A 26,229-nucleotide genomic window follows, 5' to 3' on the forward strand; every position below is an offset into this window, starting at 1 on the left:
CAATTGTCCTCACAAAGTACCCTTGTTTTTCACCTCTGGCTAGGCTTACAGATACTCTTTCAGGGCAAGGACAAAAAACTGCACACAACAGACACCAAGAAAGACCTAGAGAAGTGTATTTTTAAAGAGGATTGAAAACGGGACACAAAACTGAACGAGATAGAGAAGGGATATATTTTGTAGGACACTTGAATTAAAATTCACAAGAGAGCAACAAAACATTAGCACAGTTAGAATAACAATGACAAAAAAGAAACATAAAATGCAAGAACCTAGAAGGTAAAGAAATCAGAGTATTAGGAGGTGGCAAAGGTCTGTTTTTCAACTAGAACACAAAGTCACAGTCATGTTTAAGAAGTCACAATGCCACACTACTGCTCTTGTAGGATTTCTCTTTCACACTGCAGACAGACCAAGGCTCAGGTCCTCAGCACTGCCATTCTTCTGGTGCTCAAGTTTTCAGTGTGAAAAGCCACGAAGGGTAAAGAGGTACAGGACAGGTATTGATCCTTCCTCAAGTACATCTTTGAGGATTCTTAATGTCGACTGGAAATTGGGGAATGACACAAGATGGTCATTTCTCCAGATACACGTAAAGATTTAAGGCTACAGATAAGCTGAATTTAAGGGAAAATTACAATTTGTCTCCAATGTGTAACAAGATTACTTGTGATAAATCAAAATGAAGTCAATGCAAAACAATTTCTCGGTTTTAGTAACAAACTGAAAGGCAGCCTTTCAAGCCTGGTTTGCCAATAAAGAGACTTTAATAAATGATTGATAATGAAGTGAGAGAAACAAAGCCAAATGTTCAGATGTCAAAGTTGAAACAAGCACTAAAAAGACTATACTGTGAAATGAAGCAACATGTCTAAAAAACAACAATCTCAAAAACAGAACTCCTAAGTAATTAAAACAAAAATAAAGAAAAAAAAAAAAAAAGATGCCTACGTTGTTATCAATAGTCTCCTTCAGTCTGGTAAGGTCTTCCATCGCAGCTTCCCAGTTCTGCATTAGGATTTCAGATGCCAGTTTACCCCACAAAGAACTCAATGCATTTCTGTCTGTAGAGGGAACCTAAAGAAGAAAAACTAACAATCAAATATATATATTTTTTAAAATAAAGTACACATTCTTTTATCTCACACACACACACACTTAAAATGTTCTCTGGGTTAATGGGTGTTACATGGTCTGCAACAAAACAAGATTTAAGCAAGCGAGACGCACAAGATAAGCAGAGTACAAGAAAAGATGAAATCGCTGATAAAGAAAAACAAACTGCGTCTCTCCTCTGATATTTGTCTTTAAAGCCAGGTATCCTCCAAAGAGAGTGACACAAATCAAGAACTTCAATAATACCTACAATACACTTCAACGCTACAAGTATGAGGATTTTGTCTTAAATAAAGAAGCTCGTTTAATTACTTGCAGATTAAATAATTTAGAATACTGTATACAGATACGGACATGTTTTAGTAATCATTGACACAAGAGCAAAAACACCATCAACTGGTTCATTATATTTAATAAGTGCATTGAAAGAAATAGCATCTAAATACAGATCAGTTTTAACTAAGAATCACGTGTAAATATTATGAAAAGTATTTTCACTGAACCAGCATTGAGGAACTCGTATTAAAAGATTGATATGGTGCGATATTGTGGCTAAGCCTCAGACCATAAAACAGAAGGCTGCCAGTTCATGTTCGCATGTATTCACTCGTGCACAAATCAGACCGCCACTTCCCAACATACCAGTAAAGGGACTTAAGTAATGCTAAATGTTTCCAGTAGTGGCACCCAATTTATTTTTTGAACTCATTTCACTGTATCATTGGTCTCGAACAAAAATGAACACAATTCTACAGCACACACACACACACACTTGTGGAGGACTGATGTATACATCACTTATGTTAGTAGGAATGTCCAGTGGGGCTGGGTGGTCTCCAGGCCTTGGAAACCCTGCAGATTTTTTTTTTTCTCCAGCACAGTAGAGTTTTTTTTTTTTTGTTTGTTTGTTTGTTTTTGTTTTTTTCTGTCCTCTCGGCCATCAGACTTTACTCTTTGTTACTTAGTATTGCCTAATGTTTTTTTTTTTTTTTTCTTCATCATCTCGTAAAGCACTTTGAGCTACACCATTTGTATGAAAATGTGCTGTAGAAATAAATGTGGCTGTTTTTTTATTGAACACACATTCGGATTTCATGCATTACTATATTTTTCTTTAGCACTTTCATAAACACTGCAGTCAACTTATAGAAACTACTGTCAAAAACTGAGCAAGTGACCAGACATGGCACAGGTTCTCACTTCAGCATGACACCAAGAAAACTGGTCTGTCATTTTCAATCTCTAAAGGAAAGTATGTTACTTACTCCATGAAGTTTGTAGTAAAGACAGACCAAAAAAATGTAGCCTTATGTTTCCATGCAGAACGGAGATCAAATAAAAAGGTTCTGATGGTCATCATAGACTTGTATTGTTACGTCAGACAAAAGCAAATAATATCTAAACATTCTTGGGTTTGAGTAAAGATACCCATTACTTGTGCTACACAATTCACACGTGAAGTGCTCCAGTCGTATGCTCAGAAGGCACAAAACACGTGTACTTTGAATAAAATTGGCTCAAATAAATCACTTCCAGAAAACCTTCTCAAATCCAAACAAGCATTTGAAGTGCACATCAGAACCCACTGGGCCATTCCATCTTCAGTTTCACAAGGCTCTCAGTGCACACGTTTTGATGCTATCACATGAAGTGCAATGTTAGCCAATGAAAAGCGGTTACTGGGATGGACTCCTGAAAGCTGGGACTTCAATTCAATTCCTCACCTCGGTCTGAGTGAGCGTTTTCCGAAAGTGATTTATTCAAAATATTTTAATAATGTGTGAGACGTTGTGAGCGTGTCACTGGTTGGCCTCACATATGGACTATGTGATGCAGGTAATGTGAGAGACTTTATCAAGGACTTTTTGATAGTGTTTGCTTCTGTCCAACACTGGTCATCATCGTAATGTTCTCTCTATTCGGCGTGAAAACAGCAGATTAAACGTTTTCCCACCACAAACTACATGTCGATATATTGTGTTCGCGTGGAGTATTCCTTTGTGAAATCATCGATAGTCTGAAGAAAGAATCTAGCTGTTGTGATGTAATTCATATTTTTGGTTTCAATTCATATCTGAATTACTAACAATGTGTTACATTTATAAATAAATTATCACAACAAACACACTGTGCCTTGCTAAAACATTCAGAACACATACAATTTTCACATATTGCTGTACTGAATTACTGGACATTTCAGTCTAATTTTTTTTGTATTGTTCACACTGCACAGCACAATTTTTAAAAGGCAAGACTGTTTTGGTCAGCAGGCACCTTAAAGTGAAAACCTAAAACAAAGTTCTTGAATGAAGACTCTGACAGGCCAAACAAAGGACACTCGCTTGCTCGCTCGCTCCAGTTGGCAGGCTGGCTATTGACAGATCCCATTGACGGTTGTCAGTGACCAGGTCACTCTTAAGACATCTCAAGCCACTCCGTTGTCACTTTTTCCTTCTACTGTGCCAATACTATTGCTAACTTATGAAGGGAGGAAAAAAAAAAGAAGCCTCTAATTTGATGCTGCCACCATCACATTTCACCTTAAGCACAGTACTTCCTGGTAATGGAGAGGGTAAGGTTTCCAACACACGAAGTTGGAACTTTTGTCAAAAACAACATAAAAAAATTCCCAAAACCTGCCTAACTTTCACACTTTCTGGCAAATTCCAAAGAGCACTTAAATGACTGGCGTGTCTGAAAGATGTGTACTGAAGCTTCTGCATTTTGATTACTGAGCCAACCATCCAGACATCTCGATGTTGCCCTGCATACTTTTTAAAATCGATGTATTTTTATCACTGTCGCTCTCTACGATTTCCTTACTCTTACTTTTTCCACACCTTTCGTTAAGACTCACTGCACTTAAGTTTCAACGGGATTGTTCCTCACTAAAGTGCATAACAGTCAAGCTGTAGCTAATAAGCATGCAGTGTGAAATAAATCTTGTAAAATCCATGCTTAAGTAATTTATGAACCTTCTTAGAAATTCTATCATGCAACATTCATTGAAAAAACAATTTCACAATGCATTTAAATTTGCAGAAATCCAGCAACTGGATTTTTTTTGTTTGTTTGTTTGTTTTACATAAACAGCTTTTGTGTTTAATATCAAGATCAGTCCAACTGAATTATCCTGTCAATTTCACCCAATGCCCCATTTGTAAGGACATCGTAAAGGATTCAAGCTGATCCGTTAAGCCTTCAGAACATTCGGAGACAGTTCAGTTACATATCTGACGTGGTTACACTCTGGTAGCCTGGCAGAATATTATCACACCTCCATGTGTTGAGCAGACATGTAGTCACGCTGAGGACGCAGTCCAAATGTCAAATGATTGCAAGTAAATAAAACCACATGCTTAAGTAAACTGCTAAAATAAACACTTAGCAGTAGCTGTGCGATCAACAGGAAAGGTCCAGCATGCCCTGAAAAAGGAGAAGAAACAGCAACAGACGACTGCCTAGGTGACCACCAAGTTCTTTTGTCTAGCAGCAGCATTTGTCCACCTTAACTGAAGATGTCCCAGAAGTTCCATTAAAAGAAAGAAGTTAATGGAGTAAATAATGATTAGCCAAACTCCTAACAGAAACTCTGATTTAGGGTCACATATCAACTTCTGGCCCATTTTGTCTAATGAGGTCTGCAATCGGCAAACACGGTCAAGTTAACACTTGTTGAAAACGTCACTCCTAGACAAGTTTCACCCTCTAAATGGGCTTTCCACCCAGTAGGGTCAGGCAGCTGACCTCAGGGAGCTTCAGAATATTGATCTTCATTTTATTTACTTAATTGTAATAATGCGTTACATTTATATAGCACTTTTCTTTATGCTCAAAGTGCATCACATAGAGGGGCACCACCTCAACCTCACCAATGTGTGTAGCACCCACCTGACCTGGCGGATGTGACAGGAGCCATTATTGTGCTAGTAGTAAGCTCAATGCACATTACCTGTGATTTTTAAACATTTACATTAACTTATTGTTCAGCTGTTTTATTTTTAATATGTGTAGCTGGACTGCTCTGAATTATTTATGCACAATCATATCTATTCATTTAGCAAGTGCACTTGTGGAATCTGTCTCTTCTCCCTGTCCCACTAGTCTATGGTCTCAACACTGGACATCTGTGCCCTGGCACACACACACACACACACACCCCTTGAGAACATGTTTTATCAGCAAAACAAAGAAAAGGGACTGGAGTCCACCGAAACTTGGTGGTGTCTGGATCAGTCCGACAACAAACTCTAGCGTAGGTTTCTTTTTTTTTTTTTTAACATACACATAAAAAACACAGGAAAACGAATAGCTCTACAAATAGGAATAACCCCTGCTGTACAATTTATTGTAGGCTATGACACATGTGAGGAAACAGCGAGCTCCATCAGGCAGATGAAATTAGCCCAGGGTGCTTTGAGCAGACACAGGGTGAAAAGTTGGCTAGACATCTCGGTAAAACACGGTCTGGAAAATCCATTAGAAAAATCAAAGATTATAAACAAAAATCACCAATCTCAGATGATTTCAGCAAAAAAATAATGGAGTGAACGCTTGGGGCTTGATTTACGACAAGTTCGTTTAGCGTTCAGTAATTTAATGACACAATGAGCACATGGTTTTACTTCTGAAAGCAAATGACATGAAGATGGGACACATTGTGCCAAATACACCAAAAACTCTACCGAACACTTACTGTCCTTTTAAAACATTTAAATGCAGCCACTCCCTGGATTAACATTCATTTGAGTGATTCGTTTTTTATTTTTGAATATGTAAGAAACAAAAATGTGCAATGTGAGGTTTAAAAATGATCTTGGCAAACACCAATGTGAAAAAAGACAAAACAAAACTAGCTGCCTCTTCACTTTTTCACCTGAACTTGTTTCAGTGGACTCTCTCCAGTCGAGATCCGTCCTTTATGCAGAGAATACCCCTATGGTCAGGCATAACTCACCACTAGTAAAAATGACACGTGGAGAAGTAAAAGTGGTAAACTACTACTAAACAAAGGAGCAAAGGCTTTCACTTCTTGAGTTTACAATGATATTTTGCGGTTGTTTAATTAAGGGCAACATGCCAATGACTCCGCACATTCCTCTGCTCTAAGCGTCAACATTACCCATACTCTAACCACTCTATTTATAAAGATACAACTAAATCTTCCAAATAAACAACCTACAGGAGCTCAGCTCCTTCATAACGTGGGGTTGTTATTCCACACCTGGTAGGACAAATGAAGGCGATTCACTCAGCTTGTGCTTTGACGTGATACAGTAACCTTCACAAGAGGAATAGCAAAGGTGGAAACCGAGTTGTTGTGAAACAACTAAGTAACCAAACATAATTGCTCCAAGTAATGGCATTCAGAGCCTTAAAAAGGAACAGTACTTTAGACAATAACAGAAATGGCCCATAACACGGAGGGGATGTGCTTTGCTTTGTAATTTGAAGGCAACATTGTGTGTTTAAAAAAAAAAAAAAAAAATCCTAGCTTACCATCCTTAAGGGTGGAAATAATTTGGAAAACATTAACAGAATTACCAGCATAAATCATTACTTGCAGTAAACTTTTAACTGTACAATTTGAAACAATTATGATTTTTTTTCTTTTGTCTGAGAGATGCATAACTCTAGTCATGCTTAAAGGAACCAAATCATTTAAATTTGGAAATTTGCTTTAAATATGAAAAACATTACACTAAAGAACACATTTGAATAAACAGCACATGTGGCCATTAGGCTTTATTCTTCTCAGCAATTTAGTGACTCACTTCTTCAGTATGCTGATTCTTCTTCAAGAAATTCTTGTACCACGATAAGCAGTTAGAAAATGCAGATGAATATTCAAAGTACAGACAGATACACAGATGTAATTTTAAAATAACACAGGCATTAAGTATTGATATAATTTAGTAGTGATAACTTTTTTTTTTTTTAACAAACATGCAGGCCACATCTATGAAAATACCAAGAGACGATGCTACATAAAGAAAACAATTAGGAACACAATTCTTGAAGTAAAGCATGACAGTTAATTACATACAATACACAAGATGTTTTGGCCACACACGTATACTTTTCAGAAGAACACCAGCTTCAGTAAAAATGGTGACAATCAAAGAGCCGAGTGTCAGCCCACTGGGCCTGTGAAGAGCATTTATACCAATGGGAGTATTAGGGCTCACAATAAACCCATTCTATTGATGAATCTGAATTTTTGGTTTAGGACGATGTGTAAAATAAAAATCTTGACTCACTTTAATCTGGGTAATTATGGCACACCAGACTCACTCACCACATAAACACTGTAGCGAGATGGCGGCACGTGCATTAACAAGCAAGGAGCTCGCATCTAAAACTGGCAGCACCTCCCTAGTCATTTGGAATTGATACAGGCTTGCAGATGTAAGGCTAGTAATTTGGTGGTGTCCATGTGAAATCTCTTTCGTAACCAAATAGTCAGCATACATGTTTCTTAAGTAAAGCACACTTGAAATGACTCACAGTGACCACAAAATGACAAGCAGTGGCACTGTAAATCACCTAATGAGGAATCATACTACACCTCCGTCGGAAGATGGGGAAGCACAAAAATGGTGCAAAAAAAATGAAACAATCTCTAACAAATAAGTTATATATAAGCACAGTGGTAGAATGATAACGAAATAAAGCAAAAATCCCAACTAAGCATCCAGCCACCACAAATTTACGTGAATGTCAATCAAGCGTTTTTATTTTAGGGGGTTAGGAAGTACCAAGGTACATTATTGGGTCACCATGTCATAAAACTAGTCTACATCCGCTGACAAATGCTCACACTTCAAAACACATGCAGGGAGAGACCGAGGCCAACCAACTCTTATCACGTCACATGTAAATGTAAGCAGCCTAGCTTTCTCCACAGAACAAAAGAAAATATTCAGTCCACTCTATGGAATCATGCATTTTTTAGTTTAAAACGCCACATCATAAAGCCAATTTATGCGGGGACAACAAATATTTTTAACAAAGTTTTCCACATGAAGCTTTCCTCAAAAAATATGGATGTCTGTCTCACACTATAAAAGATGTTTGTCTGATGGCATCAATTTGAGAGTGGTTTGATCATCAGTTTTAACGTACAGCAGGAAGAATGTCTGCTTTACATTCCCAACTCTCCCACCATTAACCCTTCAGGGGGAAAAGACAATTATACAACACTAGCTGTGTAAGTCTGTGTTGTAAAAAGCCAGGGCTCCTAGAAACTATTGAAAAAAAATGAAATGTAGAGATGTCAGGTAACTGAAAGGAACTACACTGGGCAGCTCTCTCCTAGGAGGTTTCGTTTTTGCCAACGTGCTTGCCTTGCTTCTGTATTAGCCGCTAAGCAAGTAACTCTTTCTTCGGAGGTTTCGTTTCGCCGACATCCTGGCATCACTTGCGTATCCTCGGAGGTGAAGCCCTTACCCTTACCCTAGTATTCCAGTGACTTCACATAAAAATATATTTTCATATAATTTTAAATAAAATTATTTCATAAATAGATAAGCTAGATAAAGTATTTAAGGCAACAAAGTAGTTCTGTTCACTAATCCTAGTACTGGAGAGTGTTAACATAATGTATGTCAATTAAGACATGCAAGGGGGAATTGACAATAGGGACCCCATAAGCCATTGCTGCGGACCCATAGTAACTTCACCAAATAAAAGTTATCAATTTATAGTTCGTCTACTCACCAAAACTCTGAAAAAGTAAAGGTATTCTGCAGCTCCGGAATAATTGCCACACTCATATTGAAACTTAGCGTATCTGTACAGCGTATCCAGATATTCTTGACGGAACTGCGAGGAAAAAAAAAAAAGAAAAAAAAAGAAAAGAACACGTACTTCAAAATTGATTTAAAAGAAATCTGCAACATGATGAATGCTTAAAGGCTGTAGTTGTTAACTAAACTGTCTCTGCTCAAAACCAGAGAGTGCGACTCTCTTAGCCAGTAGCATAACCCCATCCTATAAAAAGGGATGTTCTACATTAATAGCACACCTGACAAGCAGCGATTATATCATTTGTTTTTTATTTGATCTGCCTGAATTCTAAGTCAATTTACATTGAATTATCTGTATCTCTTTATAATTGTGGGCTTATGGGTAACACCACAAGGTGCATTGAGACACAGTAACCAATATCTGAGCAGATCAATGCCAATCTACATAAAAGCTGTCTGTTCTCACAAACAGTAACTGCTGATTTAAGGGATATTTTTCATCACGTTGCTTTATTCCAGGCAATCACTTTTTGGTTGCTTTTCTTCACATTTGTCCACATTAGTTTACATTTGCAATATTTAGTGAAGATACATCAAGAATAAGTGATAAACACTAACTATGTATGACAGTGCTTTGGCAAAGGGTTTTTGTTCAGTTTGTAATATTTTTCTGAGTTTTGTTTTCACAAAACATTTAGTAGGAATGCTTACAATGAAATATTAAATAATGTGCAGCTGAATAAATCACATGGTAAGAATACTGGCAAGCATATTTTATTCAAGTAATTTCTCTGCTTAAATTTCACAGCTCATATTATTGGAAGATATGCCCATTAAATGCAAATGCCAGTGAAATAAGATTGTACAGCGAGCAGATATACTTACACCATGCTTTTCAGACAAATAGTCAAACAGCATTCTTCCATCCCTTAAAATAAACAAATACAATTAACTGAAGGACTTTCATAAATAATTGCAAATAACAACAAAGCATTTTAAGCAATAATGATAAACATCCCAATCCTTCATTCAGTCCCGGTACTGTGAACATCATGTGTTCTAGCAATCTAAGGCAACACAAACAGAGATCAGTCCTTAGTATGGTCCTAAATCAATACGGGTTTTTAGTCTGGACACTTGTAACACTCCAGAGCCGGCTACATCAGCGATAAATCCCAAATGAAGACCATGATCCAGATTATCTGGGGTCTTGCCTCCTCTCGACAGAAGCTGCCTCTTGTATTTGGTGCAGCAACTCATCCACTTGCTCATCACAACCACAAAGCAACTGCTTTTCACCTCTCTTTTGTCACTCTCTCAAACTTGGCTTTCTTCCTTCTAACTCTGCTCCCAAATTTGGACTTTGTATCTTGGGCCCAGGCTCTGTTTAAACCCATTCTCAGGATATCTACCAATCAACACAAAAACCACTTTCTGGGCCTATGACTGTGTGCTTATTACACCTGACTTGAACTCCACCTAACAAATCCTAACATTAAATCACCTTAAAGCACCACATCTGCATGGTGGCTCTGCTGCCGCCTCACACCTCTAAAGGACAAATCGGTCCATCCCAGTTTAACTCTGAGACTACGCTCTGTCATCTCCCTTAGTGTTCTTGGGTAAATTACTTCTACAGCACCCAATATACTACAGCGAGGGTGCTCCTCAATATTAACGTAATAATACCGATACTTGAACTAAAATACAACACAGGTGTGATGGCACTCCATTACAAAGTCTTGCTGTGGAGTAAATGCTGGAGTTTGGAACACTGCTAGTAATGTTTATTGTAACCATTAATGAAAATGATGTGATTGGAGGTCTTATCAGTATCTTTTAAACAATATCACATTGGTAAATGTGTACACCACACCGAGCTTGTAAGTCAAAGTGTCAGGGACAAGCAGCCTACCTAGTTGACTGCATTTGTCTTGTGGTTTCTGGATCTTCAAACATCTTCACAATGGGTTCGGTTTCTGACTGTAATTGCTTTAATTGTGCAACAACTGTAGTTCTCTTATCCCTCAAAGCTGAAAAGCACAAAGTAAGTAGTATTAGTATAAACAAATGAAAAACGTGTTTAAAAATACATTCAAACCATTATGTGACTGCTGTAAATAAATACTACAGACTCCAATGATTAGCTCCTCAATGTCAATGTGTATGAAGACCAGTCCCTTAAATATGCCTCAGTCAAGAGACACACTGCAAAAAGCCAATTGTGACAGGACTTGTCTTGAAGGTGACCGAGGGCCTGGCTATCATTCAGCACTGATGGCAAAAGAAAATGCTGCCACTGGAGTAAACTATAATGGAGAATCAAAGCGTGACAGTACTTGAGATACACACTATAAGGATTAGTTAGGGGTCAGAGGAATCCATTCTTCATGAACAGTCAGACATGAGCAAGGTCTGTACATCTTGGCTGCCCAGAATGTTGATTTCTGAAGTGAAGTATTAAGGCATGTAGACGCAAAAAAGAAAACACTAAGATTTATATAGTGGCCTCAAATTAAACAATGCAAAATGTCATTAGTATAATTAAATGTAGCAAGTGGACACTCGACTTCCTGATTCTGATGGCAATGAAAAGCCTCATACTCCATGTTTTTTCTGTAAAATGAAATGTTTTACATGAAGCCTGACAGCTGCTATTTTTTTTCTAGAGTATGACAAAGTACAACTGTGAAAGAGAGAGGGGCCCGGCTGTGTATTGGTAACTAAAACTAAAGAGCAGTAAAGGGTACTTACATTGGGGAATTTCCTTGTCTGGGTACAAATTTTTGTACACATCCATAGCAAAGTCAACCATGTTTGTGTCACTGAGAAGATCCAGTTTTCCTTGCAAAAGCTCCTTCTCATTGTATATCTGCAACATAAAAAGCAACATTAGCAGCTGAAGTACATACAATAAAGTTTTACAGAAGTTTAAAACTAGTGTGGTATTTTACTCGTTGCTTTCTCTCCTGCACCTTTTCACTTCTGTGTAAAGTATATGGGCACAGTTCACAAATAAGTTTTTTTTTTTATTATTTTATTGAAATCACGCAGCATTCCTTCATATAAATACCGTATTTACTTGTTCTGCTTGGGCTCGCTCTCTCGCTCGCCCTCACTCACTCACTCACACTCTCTCTCTCTCGCTTCCTATACAAATCACAATGCGCGTCATAAACGGGGCAAAACGTTTTTCGCGATTTTTTTTGTAAAAAAATTAGGGTGCGCGTCTTAAACGAGGGCACATGGTACACGAGTAAATAATTTTTAACAAACAAATAAGTCCTTCTTCAATTACCAAAACAAAACAATACAACAATTTTGAAACACAAAGATCTAATCTTACATGCGCAGGAAACCCAAACCCTGTACATACTGTATATACACAGTGTGAGCCACTGCCATTTCGGCGCACACTCATTTCTGTTTTTATGAGACTAACAGAATAATTACAACCTTCCGTACATCTAGTTTGTGAAGGCATACACTCTGTGTTCTAACCAAACCTCTCCAAAGCACTGGCCTTACAAAAATACATTCTGAAGTCATTAATACCTGAAAGGCTGAAGTGCCGACAAGGGGTACACGAACTTCACCGCGGTTCTGCGGTCAGTCAAATCAGGTAGGCAATGGGCGACAGAACACAAAATGGACAAGGCTTGCTTTGGAGTGACCCAATGTCAATTAAAGTATTACACATAGGAAGTAAAAATATTAGGTTTGAATACACAATGGGCGGTCGGAAAATCGAGAGTACACCTTATGAGCAGGATTTAGGAGTCATAGTGGACTCCAAGCTATCAACTTCCCAACAGTGTTCAGAAGCCATTAAGAAGGCTAACAGAATGTTAGGTTATATAGCGCCTTGATGTGTGGAGTACAAGTCACAGGAGGTTCTGCTCAACCCTTATAACGCACTGGTGAGGCCTCATCTGGAGTCCTGTGTGCAGTTTGGGTCTCCAGGCTACAAAAAGGACATAGCAGCACTTGAAAAGGTCCAGAGAAGAGCGACTAGGCTGATTCAGGGCTACAGGGGATGAGTTATGAAGAAAGATTAAAAGAGCTGAGCCTTTACAGTTTAAGAAAAAGAAGATTAAGAGAAGACCTGACTGAAGTGTTTAAAATTATGAAGGAAATCAGTACAGTGGATCGAGACTTGTATTTTAAAATGAGTTCATCAAGAACACGGGGACACAGTTGGAAACTTGTTAAGGGTAAATTTCGCACAAACATTAGGAAGTTTTTCTTTACACAAAGAACAATAGACACTTGGAATAAGCGACCAAGTAGTGTGGTGGACAGTAAGACGTTAGGGACTTTCAAAACTCGACTTGACGTTTTCTTGGAGGAAACAAGTGGATAGGACTGGCGAGCTTTGTTGGGCTGAATGGCCTGCTCTCATCTAGATTGTTCTAATGTTCAATGTTTACTCTACCCAAAAATACAAATGTTTGATAGAGCAAACGTCTATTGTGACAACAGCAAACAACATCAGAACATTCGTTACAAAACAGGTCACGTTACCCGCATCACAGAACCCACATGAAATCTTCCAGTCATATGTGCACAACATCCACTAACGCATGAATTTTAACTAAAACGTGGTGAAATAAGTCACTTCAGGAAAACACTCCTCAAACTAAAATGCAACACTAAGCTGCAAATGAGCAATTTGATTAAGGAATGGCCTCAGGTTGTTGAGATGTAAATGAGGACCAGTCCAAATCTTAAGTACCTTGGGTGTATTTAGAAGCAGGCAGTGAAACACAAGGGTGAACAGGCCTTCTACATGTTGAAGCAACTAGATATGCACAAGTCTGGTGTATATTATTTTTCTTCAACTTTTAGTCTTTAGACATACACTGTCAAGATCATGTGAATAGCAATGTCAGCCAACAGATAAGTCGTTACTGTGCTGGACTCCTGGCCAATGAATTGAGAGTCGCAAGTCTTTAATTCAAATTATCGATCACATCGGAGCATCTCCTGTTTAAATTTACTGCCGCCTTCCAGAGAAACAACGTAACACAATGAAAATCTGAGTGCCTGGGATGCATGTGCATAGCACTGGAAGACTCTACATGTGAATTACCTGACACAAGTAACAGAATTTTTTTTTGTTTTTAAAGATGTTTTGATATTGTTTACTGTTATTCAACATTGGTCACCACAGATTTCTGTTTTAACTGTATCTCCAATCAGCATGAAAACAGAAGATTAAACATGGTTCTCAGCCATCACTACAAACTAGAAGGAGTAAGAAACATTAAAAAATGTTTTTGGAAGAAGTATTCCTTTAACTTGTTGAAAGCCCGCCTCTCCTGGACATTAATTGGTCAAGAATGCCGTCTTCAATTCAAAATGTCACTCCCATGAGTTTGCGGTTTACATATGTGGCGATAATTCAGGATGTAATTATTTAACAACATTTTAGCAAAACAGTATTAATTCTGCACATTTAAAACTAGTGACTGTAAATACGACGTGAATTATCCAACGAGCAATGCACGTGTTAACCCCCCTCCGCTTCTTACATGGACATTTCCCCCCACAGTGCTTGGCAGTGTCCCATGTTGGTCACTTGCTGGTCCCATTCTATGTCGATCTTTACGTATTTTCTCCAAATTAAATTTATTTCATGTATGCCAGTTCAAAGTGTATGGGGTAAGTAACACATTTATATAATAAAAAAAGGGGCACGTCAGGCGGAATATTCCTGTAATCTTTTTTTTTTTTTTTCAAGCAGGGACACAGGGAATTAAAACCCTGCAAGAGGGCCTTGACCCAGTAATGTCCAGGCCAAAAATGAAACTCATTCTTCCATATGCATCAGAGATTAATGTACAAAAAATGCTTCATTAAATTCATACTAGCTCTATTCAGACAAAAATTGTTTTAAATAAAATGCTTTTGTCTATACCTGTTCCAACATTAAAATTTATCATCCAAATTATTTTCTTTTTTAACTTGAAGCAATGATACATGGTGCAGAGCTGTGCCGATTTTAAACAGAGAAATATTATGGCTGACATCAGTGAAAGCCTTGCACAATGCCGACATTGTGGAACATCTCCTTGTGTCTGTTAAATAATATACAGAACATGGTTTACATTGGATGAAGACGAGCATGAGTGAGGGAGTGAGGTCACAAGAGGACATCCAAGGGTTAAAATAACAAACCATGTTGGAGTTCTGCTGACCTTCAAGGTTTACAGATCCTGAAACGACGTTCAAGCATCATTTCATTCATCACCATGAAGGTACTGATCCTCTCAGAAAACAGGTCTTTGTTTAGCTTAAGCTGCCATCGTTTCTCTTCTCTCACCAGCAATATCTGGAGAGGGGCTTCCACAGGTAGAATGGAGGACACACTTAAAAGAGCTACTCAGAAATCAAAAGTGCCGAGCTCCAAAAGCTGCTAACTCCACTCAAATACGGCGTACTACTCCTAAACTTTATTATATGTATTTTAGTGGTCCAGATCTAATTATGCAATTTTCATTACGCTATAACTTAAGTTTATTACATAGAAAATCACCCAAAAAATCCCAGGGAAGTGTGCGAACTGACGACATGAAGAATAGAAGAAGTCTTCGTGCCGAACTGGAATTAAGTCTTAAGGCTTAATTCAAAGTCATCCGCACGATCTGAACCACCCTTCATGTATGTGAGATAGATAGATAGATAGAGATAGAGATATATAGATAGATATATATATATATATATATATATATATATATATATATATATATATATATATATATATATATATATATATATATAAATTATATGTATATAAATATACACATACTATACAAGTGATGATTTATAAAATTGAATTTCTGGTGGCACTGCACAAAAACTACAATGAAAAAGCACCAGCATTACCACACTTCTCTGTGAACACACGGTTTCAAGCAGGCCCAAACTCGTTTCTGGCCACAGCCATTGAGAGATTTAAATTTTGGAATCCCTATATTAAAACAAGGAGATACAATTTTTAATTAGGCAGGTACAACTGTTAATCATTTAGGTAGGTACAATTGCTAATTGTAAAACTAAATTGAAAAACATCCGATTTCCACACCACCTATCAGAGTCTGAATCTAAAGCCTGTCTGTTGTCCTTGTGGGGTTTGCACGTTCTCTCCGAGCAAGTGTGGCTTTTCCTCACACATCCCCAGAGACATGCAGGTTAGGATATTCAGAGATTCCAAACTACTGTGAGAGGATATCATCGACAGCCTGTGCGTTTAAATCTTACCACAAACCAGGCTCAGCTCGGACACAAATTTAGAATGAGGGCATTAGGTGTTCATGGGTGGGAAAAAATCACAATACAAATAAAAAGGACAGCATTTTCAACGGACAACAAATACGTAATAAGCAAGAGCAGCAGACCATCAGGGGCAGAAAGCAAACATGCCTTCAAATTTAACAATTTCTGGCCTTAGAATAAAAAACCGGGGCAAATAAATGCCTCCTACATTCCACACAATATAAGTAATAATTTAACAAGTATTAATGTCACTATTCGACACTCTGATTCCATCTAAGTTTTTTTTTTTTGTTTTAAACTGGCTTCCCCCCTCTCCCATCTTTGCAGTGCTGCCATTAGCACCCTGGACTACTCTGCTGTTCCAAATTGCAACTTCAAAACCTGCAGCAAACACGAACAAGAACACAATGAGCACAGCACTCGAGACTACTGAAATGAACAGAATGTATCTGTGACTATGGAGATTAAAGTCGATACACCAGGCCAATGCTGAACAAACAGCAAACAATACTGAAACATCCAAAAGAGCAAATTGCTAGTTTATCTGTGTAGCAGATATCCGGTCATTTTCAAAATGTGTCGTCGTCGTCGTCGTCCTCCTGTGTGTTTAAACACATCTGTATGTAGTTAATTGAAAACTTATTGTATACTTTTACATTTTGCCTGAGAACTTGACACAGAACTCAACACATGTATCCCTTGAAGTGCATTAGAAAACAAACAACATCCCAACACGTGCACTTTGTCCAAAATGTCATTTTAAACACCCTCCTCATGACTGGCTGGGCAGCGCACTATAACAAGGAGAATCTTGCAGATTAAAGACCCACTTTGGCTTTAAAATGAACAAATGCAGTACATCTTCAGACCCAGGTGTTCACATTTGGACTGGTGACCCTGCAGGCATCTTTTTAAATTACAAGAACACGCTCAGTCAAATGAACACACACAACAATTAGGAAAAAAGAACTGACTGGAAAAAGACTGTACCAAATAGCACTTCCTCCATACACCGTGAACACTGCTGTTAAAGAAACAGAACGTACTTCTGCTGGGCTGCTAAACAAATCAGCTATTTTCAAGTGTAATCTAAGTGAATCAATCCTTAAAGACTCCCCCCGAGATACTTCAGCAGTGCACATCAATCCTATGCACCATGTAGAATAACTAGGGGGCTCTGCCCTCTGCTCACTGAGGGGGCTACACCCTAGCCACTTCACGGCTCTGCCACTCGCCTATGGGGAAGCAGATGTACAATTTATAAAAGACTGTTGCTTTCATGGGAATTGTTACATATGCATAATAGAACTAACTATTTTACATTACAGCGAGTAATTAACGATAGTTAAAAAACAGTAAAACGTAATAAATTAAAAGAAACTTTTGTTTCATGTTGCATTAGAGGTATTAATCGTGTTATACGTTTTTGTCCTGTTTGGCTTTGAAATTAACATGCAAATACTTTCTAAACTTACACTTTTACTGTAAAACTTCAGTAAAAGTGTATTTTTTTAATCAACATTTCATCAATATCACATTGAATTTTAATTCCGTGTTTGGAGTTTCATCGTGACAATGCAACATATAACTGCCCGTGAGTGAATATAGTTTCCTTCTCTCTAATAAATAAACCGACTTTTTCAAATGTTTGTCCCTGTGATTTGTTAATTGTCATAGCAAAGCTATTCTAACAGGAAACTATAAACGTTTTAATACGAACGGCACATCAAGGTCTCCTTTGGTATCATGGTATCCACAGAAGATATACTACTTTACCTTTGTCACCTGTTCAAATTTTACATGTCAGAATTGTTCAACCAATTTTGAATACAACTAATCTTGTCCTACTGCATAGCCCATCACTCAGACATAAATTACACAATAACATTACGATCCACCAGCCGAATTACTGTTGAAAGAAGGATGCAAGACCTGACGGTGTGAACGGCGGCAAGATATTCTTTGTGATATTGTAAGTTGATGTTTTCATCTTCCACATCATCACCACCAACTGTTTCAGCAGAGTCTACTGATACACATTTAACCAATCTGCAGTGTAACCGATCAGCAATTTTCACGTTAATTCGTTTAACTTCATCATAGCTGAGAACGTAGGAACTATGTCTGACAAAAGCATTCACACGAATGAGAGGCGAGAGGACTGTGAACTGGAAATGGTTGAGAGGAGGGCAGGACTTGAAAATCTCTTGGCAATAGTCTCATCTCATCTCAAGATTTTCTTTTATAATAGAGAGCTATGCCAGTTAAATACAGACGTGAGATGAATCTCAGAAACACCACCACAAAAAGATAAAAATCAACAAAATGTCTATGTACAGGCACAGGCATGCAACATCTCCCTGAGTAACTTACTCGTTTCTTACTCGGTGTATTCTGGGCAGGTTGTGCACTGGTGGCGACCAGCACTGTTATTTCCCACTGGGATCACTGAAGCGATGAAAAATTTATGTAGACACCCACCCATCCATCCATCCATCCATCCATCCTTCCGTAGAAAGCTTACTCCTCCTAACTAACTTTCCTAGTCCACATTTAATACCAGATAGATACTCTCAGCATTTTCCCCCCTTCCTTCCTTCCCTGGATATCCTAATGTGAAGTTTGCGCTGGCCAGTATTGTCTCCCTGCCGACAAATGAAGTGTAGGGGCACTTCCTTTAAATAGGCCACCATGGTGAAATTTAATTAGAAACGTGTGCGCGTGCTACTACTTTCCTAGCTGTTAACACAATAGAATGCATCAAGACATAATTGTGGGCTATTTATGACTCAGTCAACCAGTGCAATCTGTTTATAGAACAAGTGCAATTTGTAGATTTTGTAAAGTACTTTATTACTATTCGGTTTGTTATTATTTTCTCTCTGCTTGTCTTTTTAACTCTTATCCCTGACACTGAGTCGACTGCACCTTTAATTTCATGGTTTCTTTGTAAAAGTGACAATGACAATAAAGATCCATCAGATGACTCAACATTCTCAAACCCATACAGTCCAGTTCAGGGTTGGGGGGACCAATCCCAGCACACAGTAAAGAACAGAACAGCAGCTCCTTAAGAAATCAGAACCATCGACGTCTCCAGCACGCCTGCACTGTCCTTTACAGGTTCACATGTCTGACTTGCTCTTGCACAACTTATTTAACTGGGAGTTTAAAATGGTCGCTTCAGTTCAATTCACATGCACAGCAATGGCATGCTGGACATTTTCTGATCCTGCAGGTTATTCTCTCAATAACTGTGTGATCCTTACCACAAGCAAAATAAAATAGGCAACAAGACAGCATACATGAACGGTAGTATCTATAGAAAAGTGAAACATGGTCATAATACTGGAGATGTACTTCTTACTTTCATATGATACGTTTATATACTTCAAAATTCATCACCCCCTAATTACGATTTCAGCTTTCTGAAAATTAGCACTCTTAACAAGCACCTAAATTCTTTAAAATAAAACGCTGACCACATTAAAAGGCAGGGAAACAGACAGTTCGCTAGTCAAAAGTACAAGGTGGTCACTCAGAGAAGACGTTGATACCAACGTTCAGTTTTTTTCTACACATTTTCCAAGCGTTTCTAAACAGGAGTGGTGGAGGTGACTTTCTAAATGCACTTGCTTACATAAAGAGAAAATCAGAAGCAACAAGATCAAGAAAACTGAATTTAGAATTATTATTGGCAAAGAAAAACCTACAGCCACTGCAGTCCTTCCAGACCCGAGTTTAGTTGGTTATCCCCTTTAAAGTGGTGGGAAACAGATGTGCATAGTAAAATATCTAATTATAATTAATCATCAGAAATGTTCACAGACAACTGCAGAACTGACACCACAGCACATAACATACTGGAGTGAAAAAAGGACTGCAACAGAAATCGTCTTCTGAGGTGTCGTGCTTTGCTCAAACTTAAATTGGCAGTGGGCATCTAGCCCACACCTACCTGAGTGGCAAGGCAATGCACTTAATCACATGCGCGAGTATTTCACGGTGTCAAAAATGCGTCTTCGTCAGTGTTTATGCAGACAGGTTTGCTTGGCTGTTGGGTTCTTATAGCCCAGCTGTGGGTACCCCATTAAAATCAGTTAACCTTTGGGTCCTTGTGACCAAACAATGACATGACAATGAGTGAGCACGGCGACACTGCACGAGTAAAGACTTTATAACTCAACAGCTTACTGGGCATTGCCGCTTTTTTATTAATCATTCTGTCTAACAGCAGGTCTTGACATATTCTGGAAATTTGTTGGAAGAAAGAGAAATTATTTAATGAACCCAACGTAATATGAAACCATCCTATCATCTAATATTGTCTAATCCACAGCAGTGTTGAAGGGAAGCTGGAGCCCATCCCAGCAAGTTTGAGCCACAAGGCAGTAACAATCCCTGGGCAGGGCACCAATCCAATGCAGGGCACATACCCGTTGCAGACAGGTCAAAGTAACCATTTGGGGTCATTTCACTTAACCTTCATGTCTTTGGACTGTGGAAGGAAACTGGAGCACCTCGGTAACATGCCACATGAACAATGAAAATATCAAACAGACGTCGCCTTTCCTTTTAGAACTACAAGTCAAAATTCTATACGGATCGGTTTTCTTTCCCCCATTAAGAACACCCTTCCAGTAAATGGATTACCTAACAAAAGGCATCACCCAAGTCAATGAGCTTGACAAAGTCACCTACCCGCCCCTTAATCCAGGAGCACTGAACATTACAATTAACTACCAGTGTGAACATTATTGCTAAAACTGGTGGTTTCATGCACAACTGGAGTATTTCATCCATGTAAATGAAAGTTTGGGGATAGATTAGAGTGGAGGAGTCGAGTTCAAATTCTGATTCTAGGGTTTTCAAAATGCTGATTAAGTCAATTTTAGCAAGGTGTCTTAAGGTCTCTCTATGGAAAATGAACTTTGTAGTTTTAGGACGTGAAAAATCACATTTTTAAGAAAAAAAAATGGGCATTCCTAGATAACTACATCCAAGCAAAGAAATAAAAGTTTAGAATGAGCAGTTTCCAAACACCAAGAGCTATGTACAATGATAACTTCCAAAATATTCACCAAGCTTATTGGGTTTATCATGTCATATGCTCCAGGCCTAGTGTTTTTGGGCCAGTAATATCTCCAGATCCTTTAAAAAACTGACTTGCGTCTGGCGATTACTGCTGTACAAACGGTTTAAATTAACTGGGAACTTTACATTGTTTTGTTTATAGTCACGGGACTGGCCCAATGATTTGCAACATTTTTGCAAAAGTTGTTCCTAAAGTACATCAATTATTTAAATATACATGTACCTACACACGCAGATACACACAATGTGTATATGAAGGCAGAGGGCAGCTTGCTTGTCCTACCAGAGCACAGGATCAATGATGAAGTCAAAGAAATGAACACACACACACACACACACACACCTAGATCTGTAAATGTCAGTGTGGGCAGAGGAACTATGCCAGCCCCGTACCAATCTGTCTACCTATGCAGCTTGTTACTGCTTTTGGCCCAATGCATTTAGGTTCAAGTTAAAAATTATTGAAGCTGACCCTTTGACTCAAGAACTGGTTGTTGACTCTCGCTGCACCAAAGAGCCTCCATGCCTGGTCGATACCCATGGAGTGGATGGGCAGGTGGTGCTTTGCTACAAGTACTGTACTCCACCAGCGACAGACAGACAGACAGCAACAGAGAACTTGATTTGCCCCCAGAGTTTGTGTGGCTTTTTGCAGAGGCTCTTTAAATAAATAAATACATAAAAAGGTTGATAAGTAAGTAAATAAATAAATTCACACACTCTCTTTTTCCAAACACACGTTGGAATGACTATAAAGCAAGAAAATTCAAAAGAAAGAGAAGTTGTAACTCAGCAGTCCCAGTCACAGGGAGGCATCACGCGGGTGTACTGCTGTTGGTATAAAGGACCCCCAGACGCGTTTCTTGACACTCTTCTGCTGAACGTCCCCAGTGTTAATGTGTCAGAGTGAGGATGTACAGCATTGTTCATAATGGCACTCCATTTTATTTTAATTCTCTCCTTCACTATAACCTCTATGGGGTCCAGAGTGCATCCTATAATCGAGCCTACCCTTTTAATTGATTCGGTGGGCTACTCTTGAAGTGATGTTACCAGCCCAGCACAGAGGAACTTTAGAACAAAGGGCAAAGCAGGCTTGTCTCCCTTAGGAGACTCCGTTACTTTAATGTCAGCATGGCCATCCTTCACAACTTCGACAACTCTGTGATGGCCAGTGTAGGGCGCTGTGCTGGTATCATCACTTCACGAGAGGCCCACCGAATCAATAAGCCGATTTTAAAAAGACCGGCTCAGTTATGGGGTGCACCTTTGACCCCTGGAGGTAGGAAGAGGAGGAGAGAATGAAGACAACGCAGAGTGCCATTATGAACAATTCTGCATCTCTCTGTGACACACCAACAGAGCAAAAAACCATTCGGCACAAGAAACACGACTGGGGCTCCTTTAAATCAACGACAACACTGGGACCGGGACTGCTAAGTCAGGAGTTTTCTTTCTTTTTAGTCATTCTGGCGAGTGTTCAGACCACACACATTTATGTATTAAGAATCTGTAAAAAGTCAAATATCCCCATGGGTACAAAAAAAAAATTCTAACTTCTTGTTCATTTTAATCTACATGTATTTGTGCAAATAATAAATGAGTTAAATACTTCATTTACATTATCGTACAGCACAATTGCTTATATTGTAAAATGTTCAGCAGAGTGATTTTGTGCGGTTTTCACTACACTGAAACGTACATGAAGCACTGAATGGACCGTTCTATTCGTTTTTTATTTTCTTGTATATGAAATAAACACAGGCGAAAGTACTGCAAGCGTCTAAAGATTCAATGTCGAGATTTTGTTGAATCTTGACGTTTTAGACCTCGGACTCTGAAAATATCATTTCTGGATTTACGTCTGTCTGTCTGTCTGTCTGTCTGTGTGTGTGTGTGTATAAACACGATAACCTGAGGACGCTTCACTTAGGTCAACCAAATTTTGCAGTATTAGGCACAAAATGTAGATTTTTATCAACTTTTGGGCTATTTCCACTAATTGGAACTAGTATTTAGCCTTTATTCAGGCAGCTGCAGAGTCCAATTTATTCAACTTTACTTATATAATAATTGTGCAATATATTATTCATTTGATTTATTGTTCTTTTGGCTGCTTCCATTAGGGTTTGCCACAACGGATCATCTTCTTCTTCCATATCTTTCTGTCCTCATCATCTTGTTCTGTCACCCCCATCACCTGCATCTCCTCTCTCACCACATCCATAAACCTTCTCTCAGGCCTTCCTCTCCTCCTCTTATCTCACAGCTCTGTCCTTAGCATCCTTCTCCCAATATACCCCTCATCTCTCCTCTGCACATGTCCAAACCAATACCATCTCACCTCTCTGACTTTGTCTCCCAACTGTCCCACCTGAGCCGACCCTTTAATGTCCTCATTTCTACTCCTGTCCATCCTCGTCACACCCAATGCACATCTTAGCATCTTTAACTCTGCCACCGTCTCCAACCCATACTAACAAAGCTGGTCTCGCTACTGTTGTTGTTGGATCTTTATGTACATAATATAAAAATATTACCCTTGTCTCGTGGTGTACTCCATCCCCACATCTGAGAACACGAGAAAGTCAAGAGGAGAGCACTCCCGATTTTTTACATTGGTGTCACAGAGTGGAACGCCTTGAAGGGTTAGTGTGTAAAACTACACGACCAACAATCAGTCCTTTTCACATCCTCTGTAACATGCAATCATCTCCACTTTAACAAGCACATTCCATGTATTCCACATAACCACCTGATCCATTTGAAGTGTGACTGCTGATACAGAACAAGATAAAAAGAAACGGGGACCACAGAAATGAAATCCGCGGGTGGAGGCGTTTGCCAAGGCCATCACGAGCCTGAGCTACTCGTAGCCCGACAGTGACACGCTTGACAGTAAAGTGCTTCATTCCAGATGGGGCCGGCAGCGAGATTGTGTTGCGTTTTTATTCTTCTTCTTATTCTTAAGAAGCGGCTGACCCCATCCAGACGACACTCGACTTCAACAGTTTAACGCGATGTGCCTACATTCACTGTAAACCAAAGCAGTTCTTGGATTCCCTTCGGTGCTGTACCTTTCAAACATCTACGTGTGCTACTTTACTCGTCGTGACCCGGTCAGTCAACTGAAGATGACGAGGCCCGCCGTACGGTGACGGTTATGTGGCTCCACGTCTCGAATTTGAACAAGAAATCACCGAAGCCCCGGCTGCTGATGCGGCGACATCGTCATCCGATTACTTGTTTCAAACTCCCAGAAGAACATCCGAGAGAGTAACAACAATGCAAGCCCATTCATTCTTTGCCGCTATTTGAACATTAGTTTAATTAGACAGGAGGGCTTTCTTTAAGTCCGTTAAATGACACGGCCAACGTTATATCGGAATGGCCCACTAAGGACACTGATTTATACCAACAAGTACATAACCCAGGATGCATACGCCGAACAAACATAAAGTACTGAATGACACAAGGCTTAATTTAAACGAGGGCCCAGTAAACAAAAAAAAAAACTCCGTGGCGTCACTGGCCACGTGTTTATTTCATAATTTAAATGCAATAATGAAATAGGAAATTGATAAGCTTAGCCGCTACCGATAGACGTATACCAAAATTTAAATATTACATACCTCTTTGACGGACAGAAATTCCAAAAGAGGGAAAACTAAATGTCGATCTAAAAAATGCGCGATCCTGGTGGTCAGATCGTATTCCGCCATCTTTGAAAAGGAAGGAGAATCGCGCGGCAACAAACTTTATTGACACTGTCCGCGAAAAGAGGCGTGCGCATGCGCCCTGAGCTGAGTGGCTTGGCGAGAGAGGAGCAGGAGGATCGGGCGGTGGCAGCGGCGACATACGTGGGTTGGAGCTGCAACTGGTAAAGTTGTAGTCACACAAACTGTAGGTTAACGCATCTAATCTTCATCACAGACTCGCGCTTCACACTCTTACCGGCAGTGTATTCTGCTTTTCATCATCTTAAGAAACCTGGAAATTCAGCGCTGAGTAATCCGAGAATTGTCCGCCTGTCCTGTCACTTCTCCGTAGTACAAGATCAATAGGGTCCATGCCATTGTTGACTGATTTTTAACTCATACAGCCTGGACTTTCATTTTGGGTTATTGGAAAAGCAGCAGACAGATTTGGCAGAGCGCTGTCACTCCATTAAGTGAAACTCTCTGTAGTGCCAACGGCATGTGGACGCCCAACCTGATGATTTCGATTTAGTCGCCCTCATGGTTAACAGGCACATAAGATCATGCACATAGCCATGCATTCTCTCCATTGATAATCATGTGATTGTACTGCAGAGACTTCAAACGTGGCATTGTCACAGGATGTCACCATTGTCACGTGTCAGTGTGTGAGATTTCTGCCCTGGTCAACTGTAAGTACCATTAATGTGAAGTGAAAGTGTCAAGGAACAACAACAGCTCAGCTACAAAGTGTTTAAGCTAGACCCCATTATGTTCGGATTGGTAGACCCAATGCTGATTCTGAACACTGGCACCCCAGGGTAGTGTGCTGAATTCCCTCTCTGTTCACCTATGACTGTATGGTCAGGAAGAGCCCCAGTACCATTGTAAAGTTTGCTGACCATTCCACCATCACAGGCTTGATGATGATGATGAGATGTCCGACCATAAAGACTTTGGGCTCCGGTCAGAGTGGTGGCAGGATGATCGCCCCTCTCTGAAGGTCAACAAGACTAAGGAGATGATCGTTGATTTCAGGAAGCAGCCCCATTTACACTGGGGGTGAGGCTGTGGAAAGAGTCAACAGTTTTCAGCTCCTGGGGGTTACCATCACCCGGGGATGGCACCGCCATTAAAGCAAATTAGGCATTCTCATAGGGTGCTGATCATACGGGGGGTTAACTACCGAACAGTTGGTTGGTGCACTAATAAGCTTGGCCTAGGCTGCAAAATAACCGAGCACCAGCACTGCCGTCACTCGTGATTTTAGGAGGATAGAACAGCAAAGGGCCATC

General features: G+C 39.4%; 1 protein-coding gene across 1 annotated transcript in view; it reads right to left on the reverse strand.

Annotated features, from left to right (window-relative positions):
- The window catches only part of LOC120516198 (eukaryotic translation initiation factor 3 subunit E-B), a 72,564-nt gene extending 47,567 nt beyond the window's left edge, over positions 1–24,997 (reverse strand). Inside the window, exons 1-6 of the mRNA XM_039737711.1 lie at positions 24,869–24,997; positions 11,619–11,736; positions 10,780–10,897; positions 9,750–9,792; positions 8,836–8,940; positions 952–1,077 (exon numbers count right to left, since the gene is read on the reverse strand). Coding sequence (XP_039593645.1) covers positions 952–1,077; positions 8,836–8,940; positions 9,750–9,792; positions 10,780–10,897; positions 11,619–11,736; positions 24,869–24,958 — 600 coding nt within the window. The 5' untranslated portion in view covers positions 24,959–24,997. The remainder of the gene's footprint in view (positions 1–951; positions 1,078–8,835; positions 8,941–9,749; positions 9,793–10,779; positions 10,898–11,618; positions 11,737–24,868) is intronic.
- Between the last annotated feature and the right edge of the window lie 1,232 nt (positions 24,998–26,229).

This window comes from Polypterus senegalus, chromosome 15 (genome assembly GCF_016835505.1).
Source record: "Polypterus senegalus isolate Bchr_013 chromosome 15, ASM1683550v1, whole genome shotgun sequence".
Classification (NCBI taxonomy): domain Eukaryota; kingdom Metazoa; phylum Chordata; class Cladistia; order Polypteriformes; family Polypteridae; genus Polypterus; species Polypterus senegalus.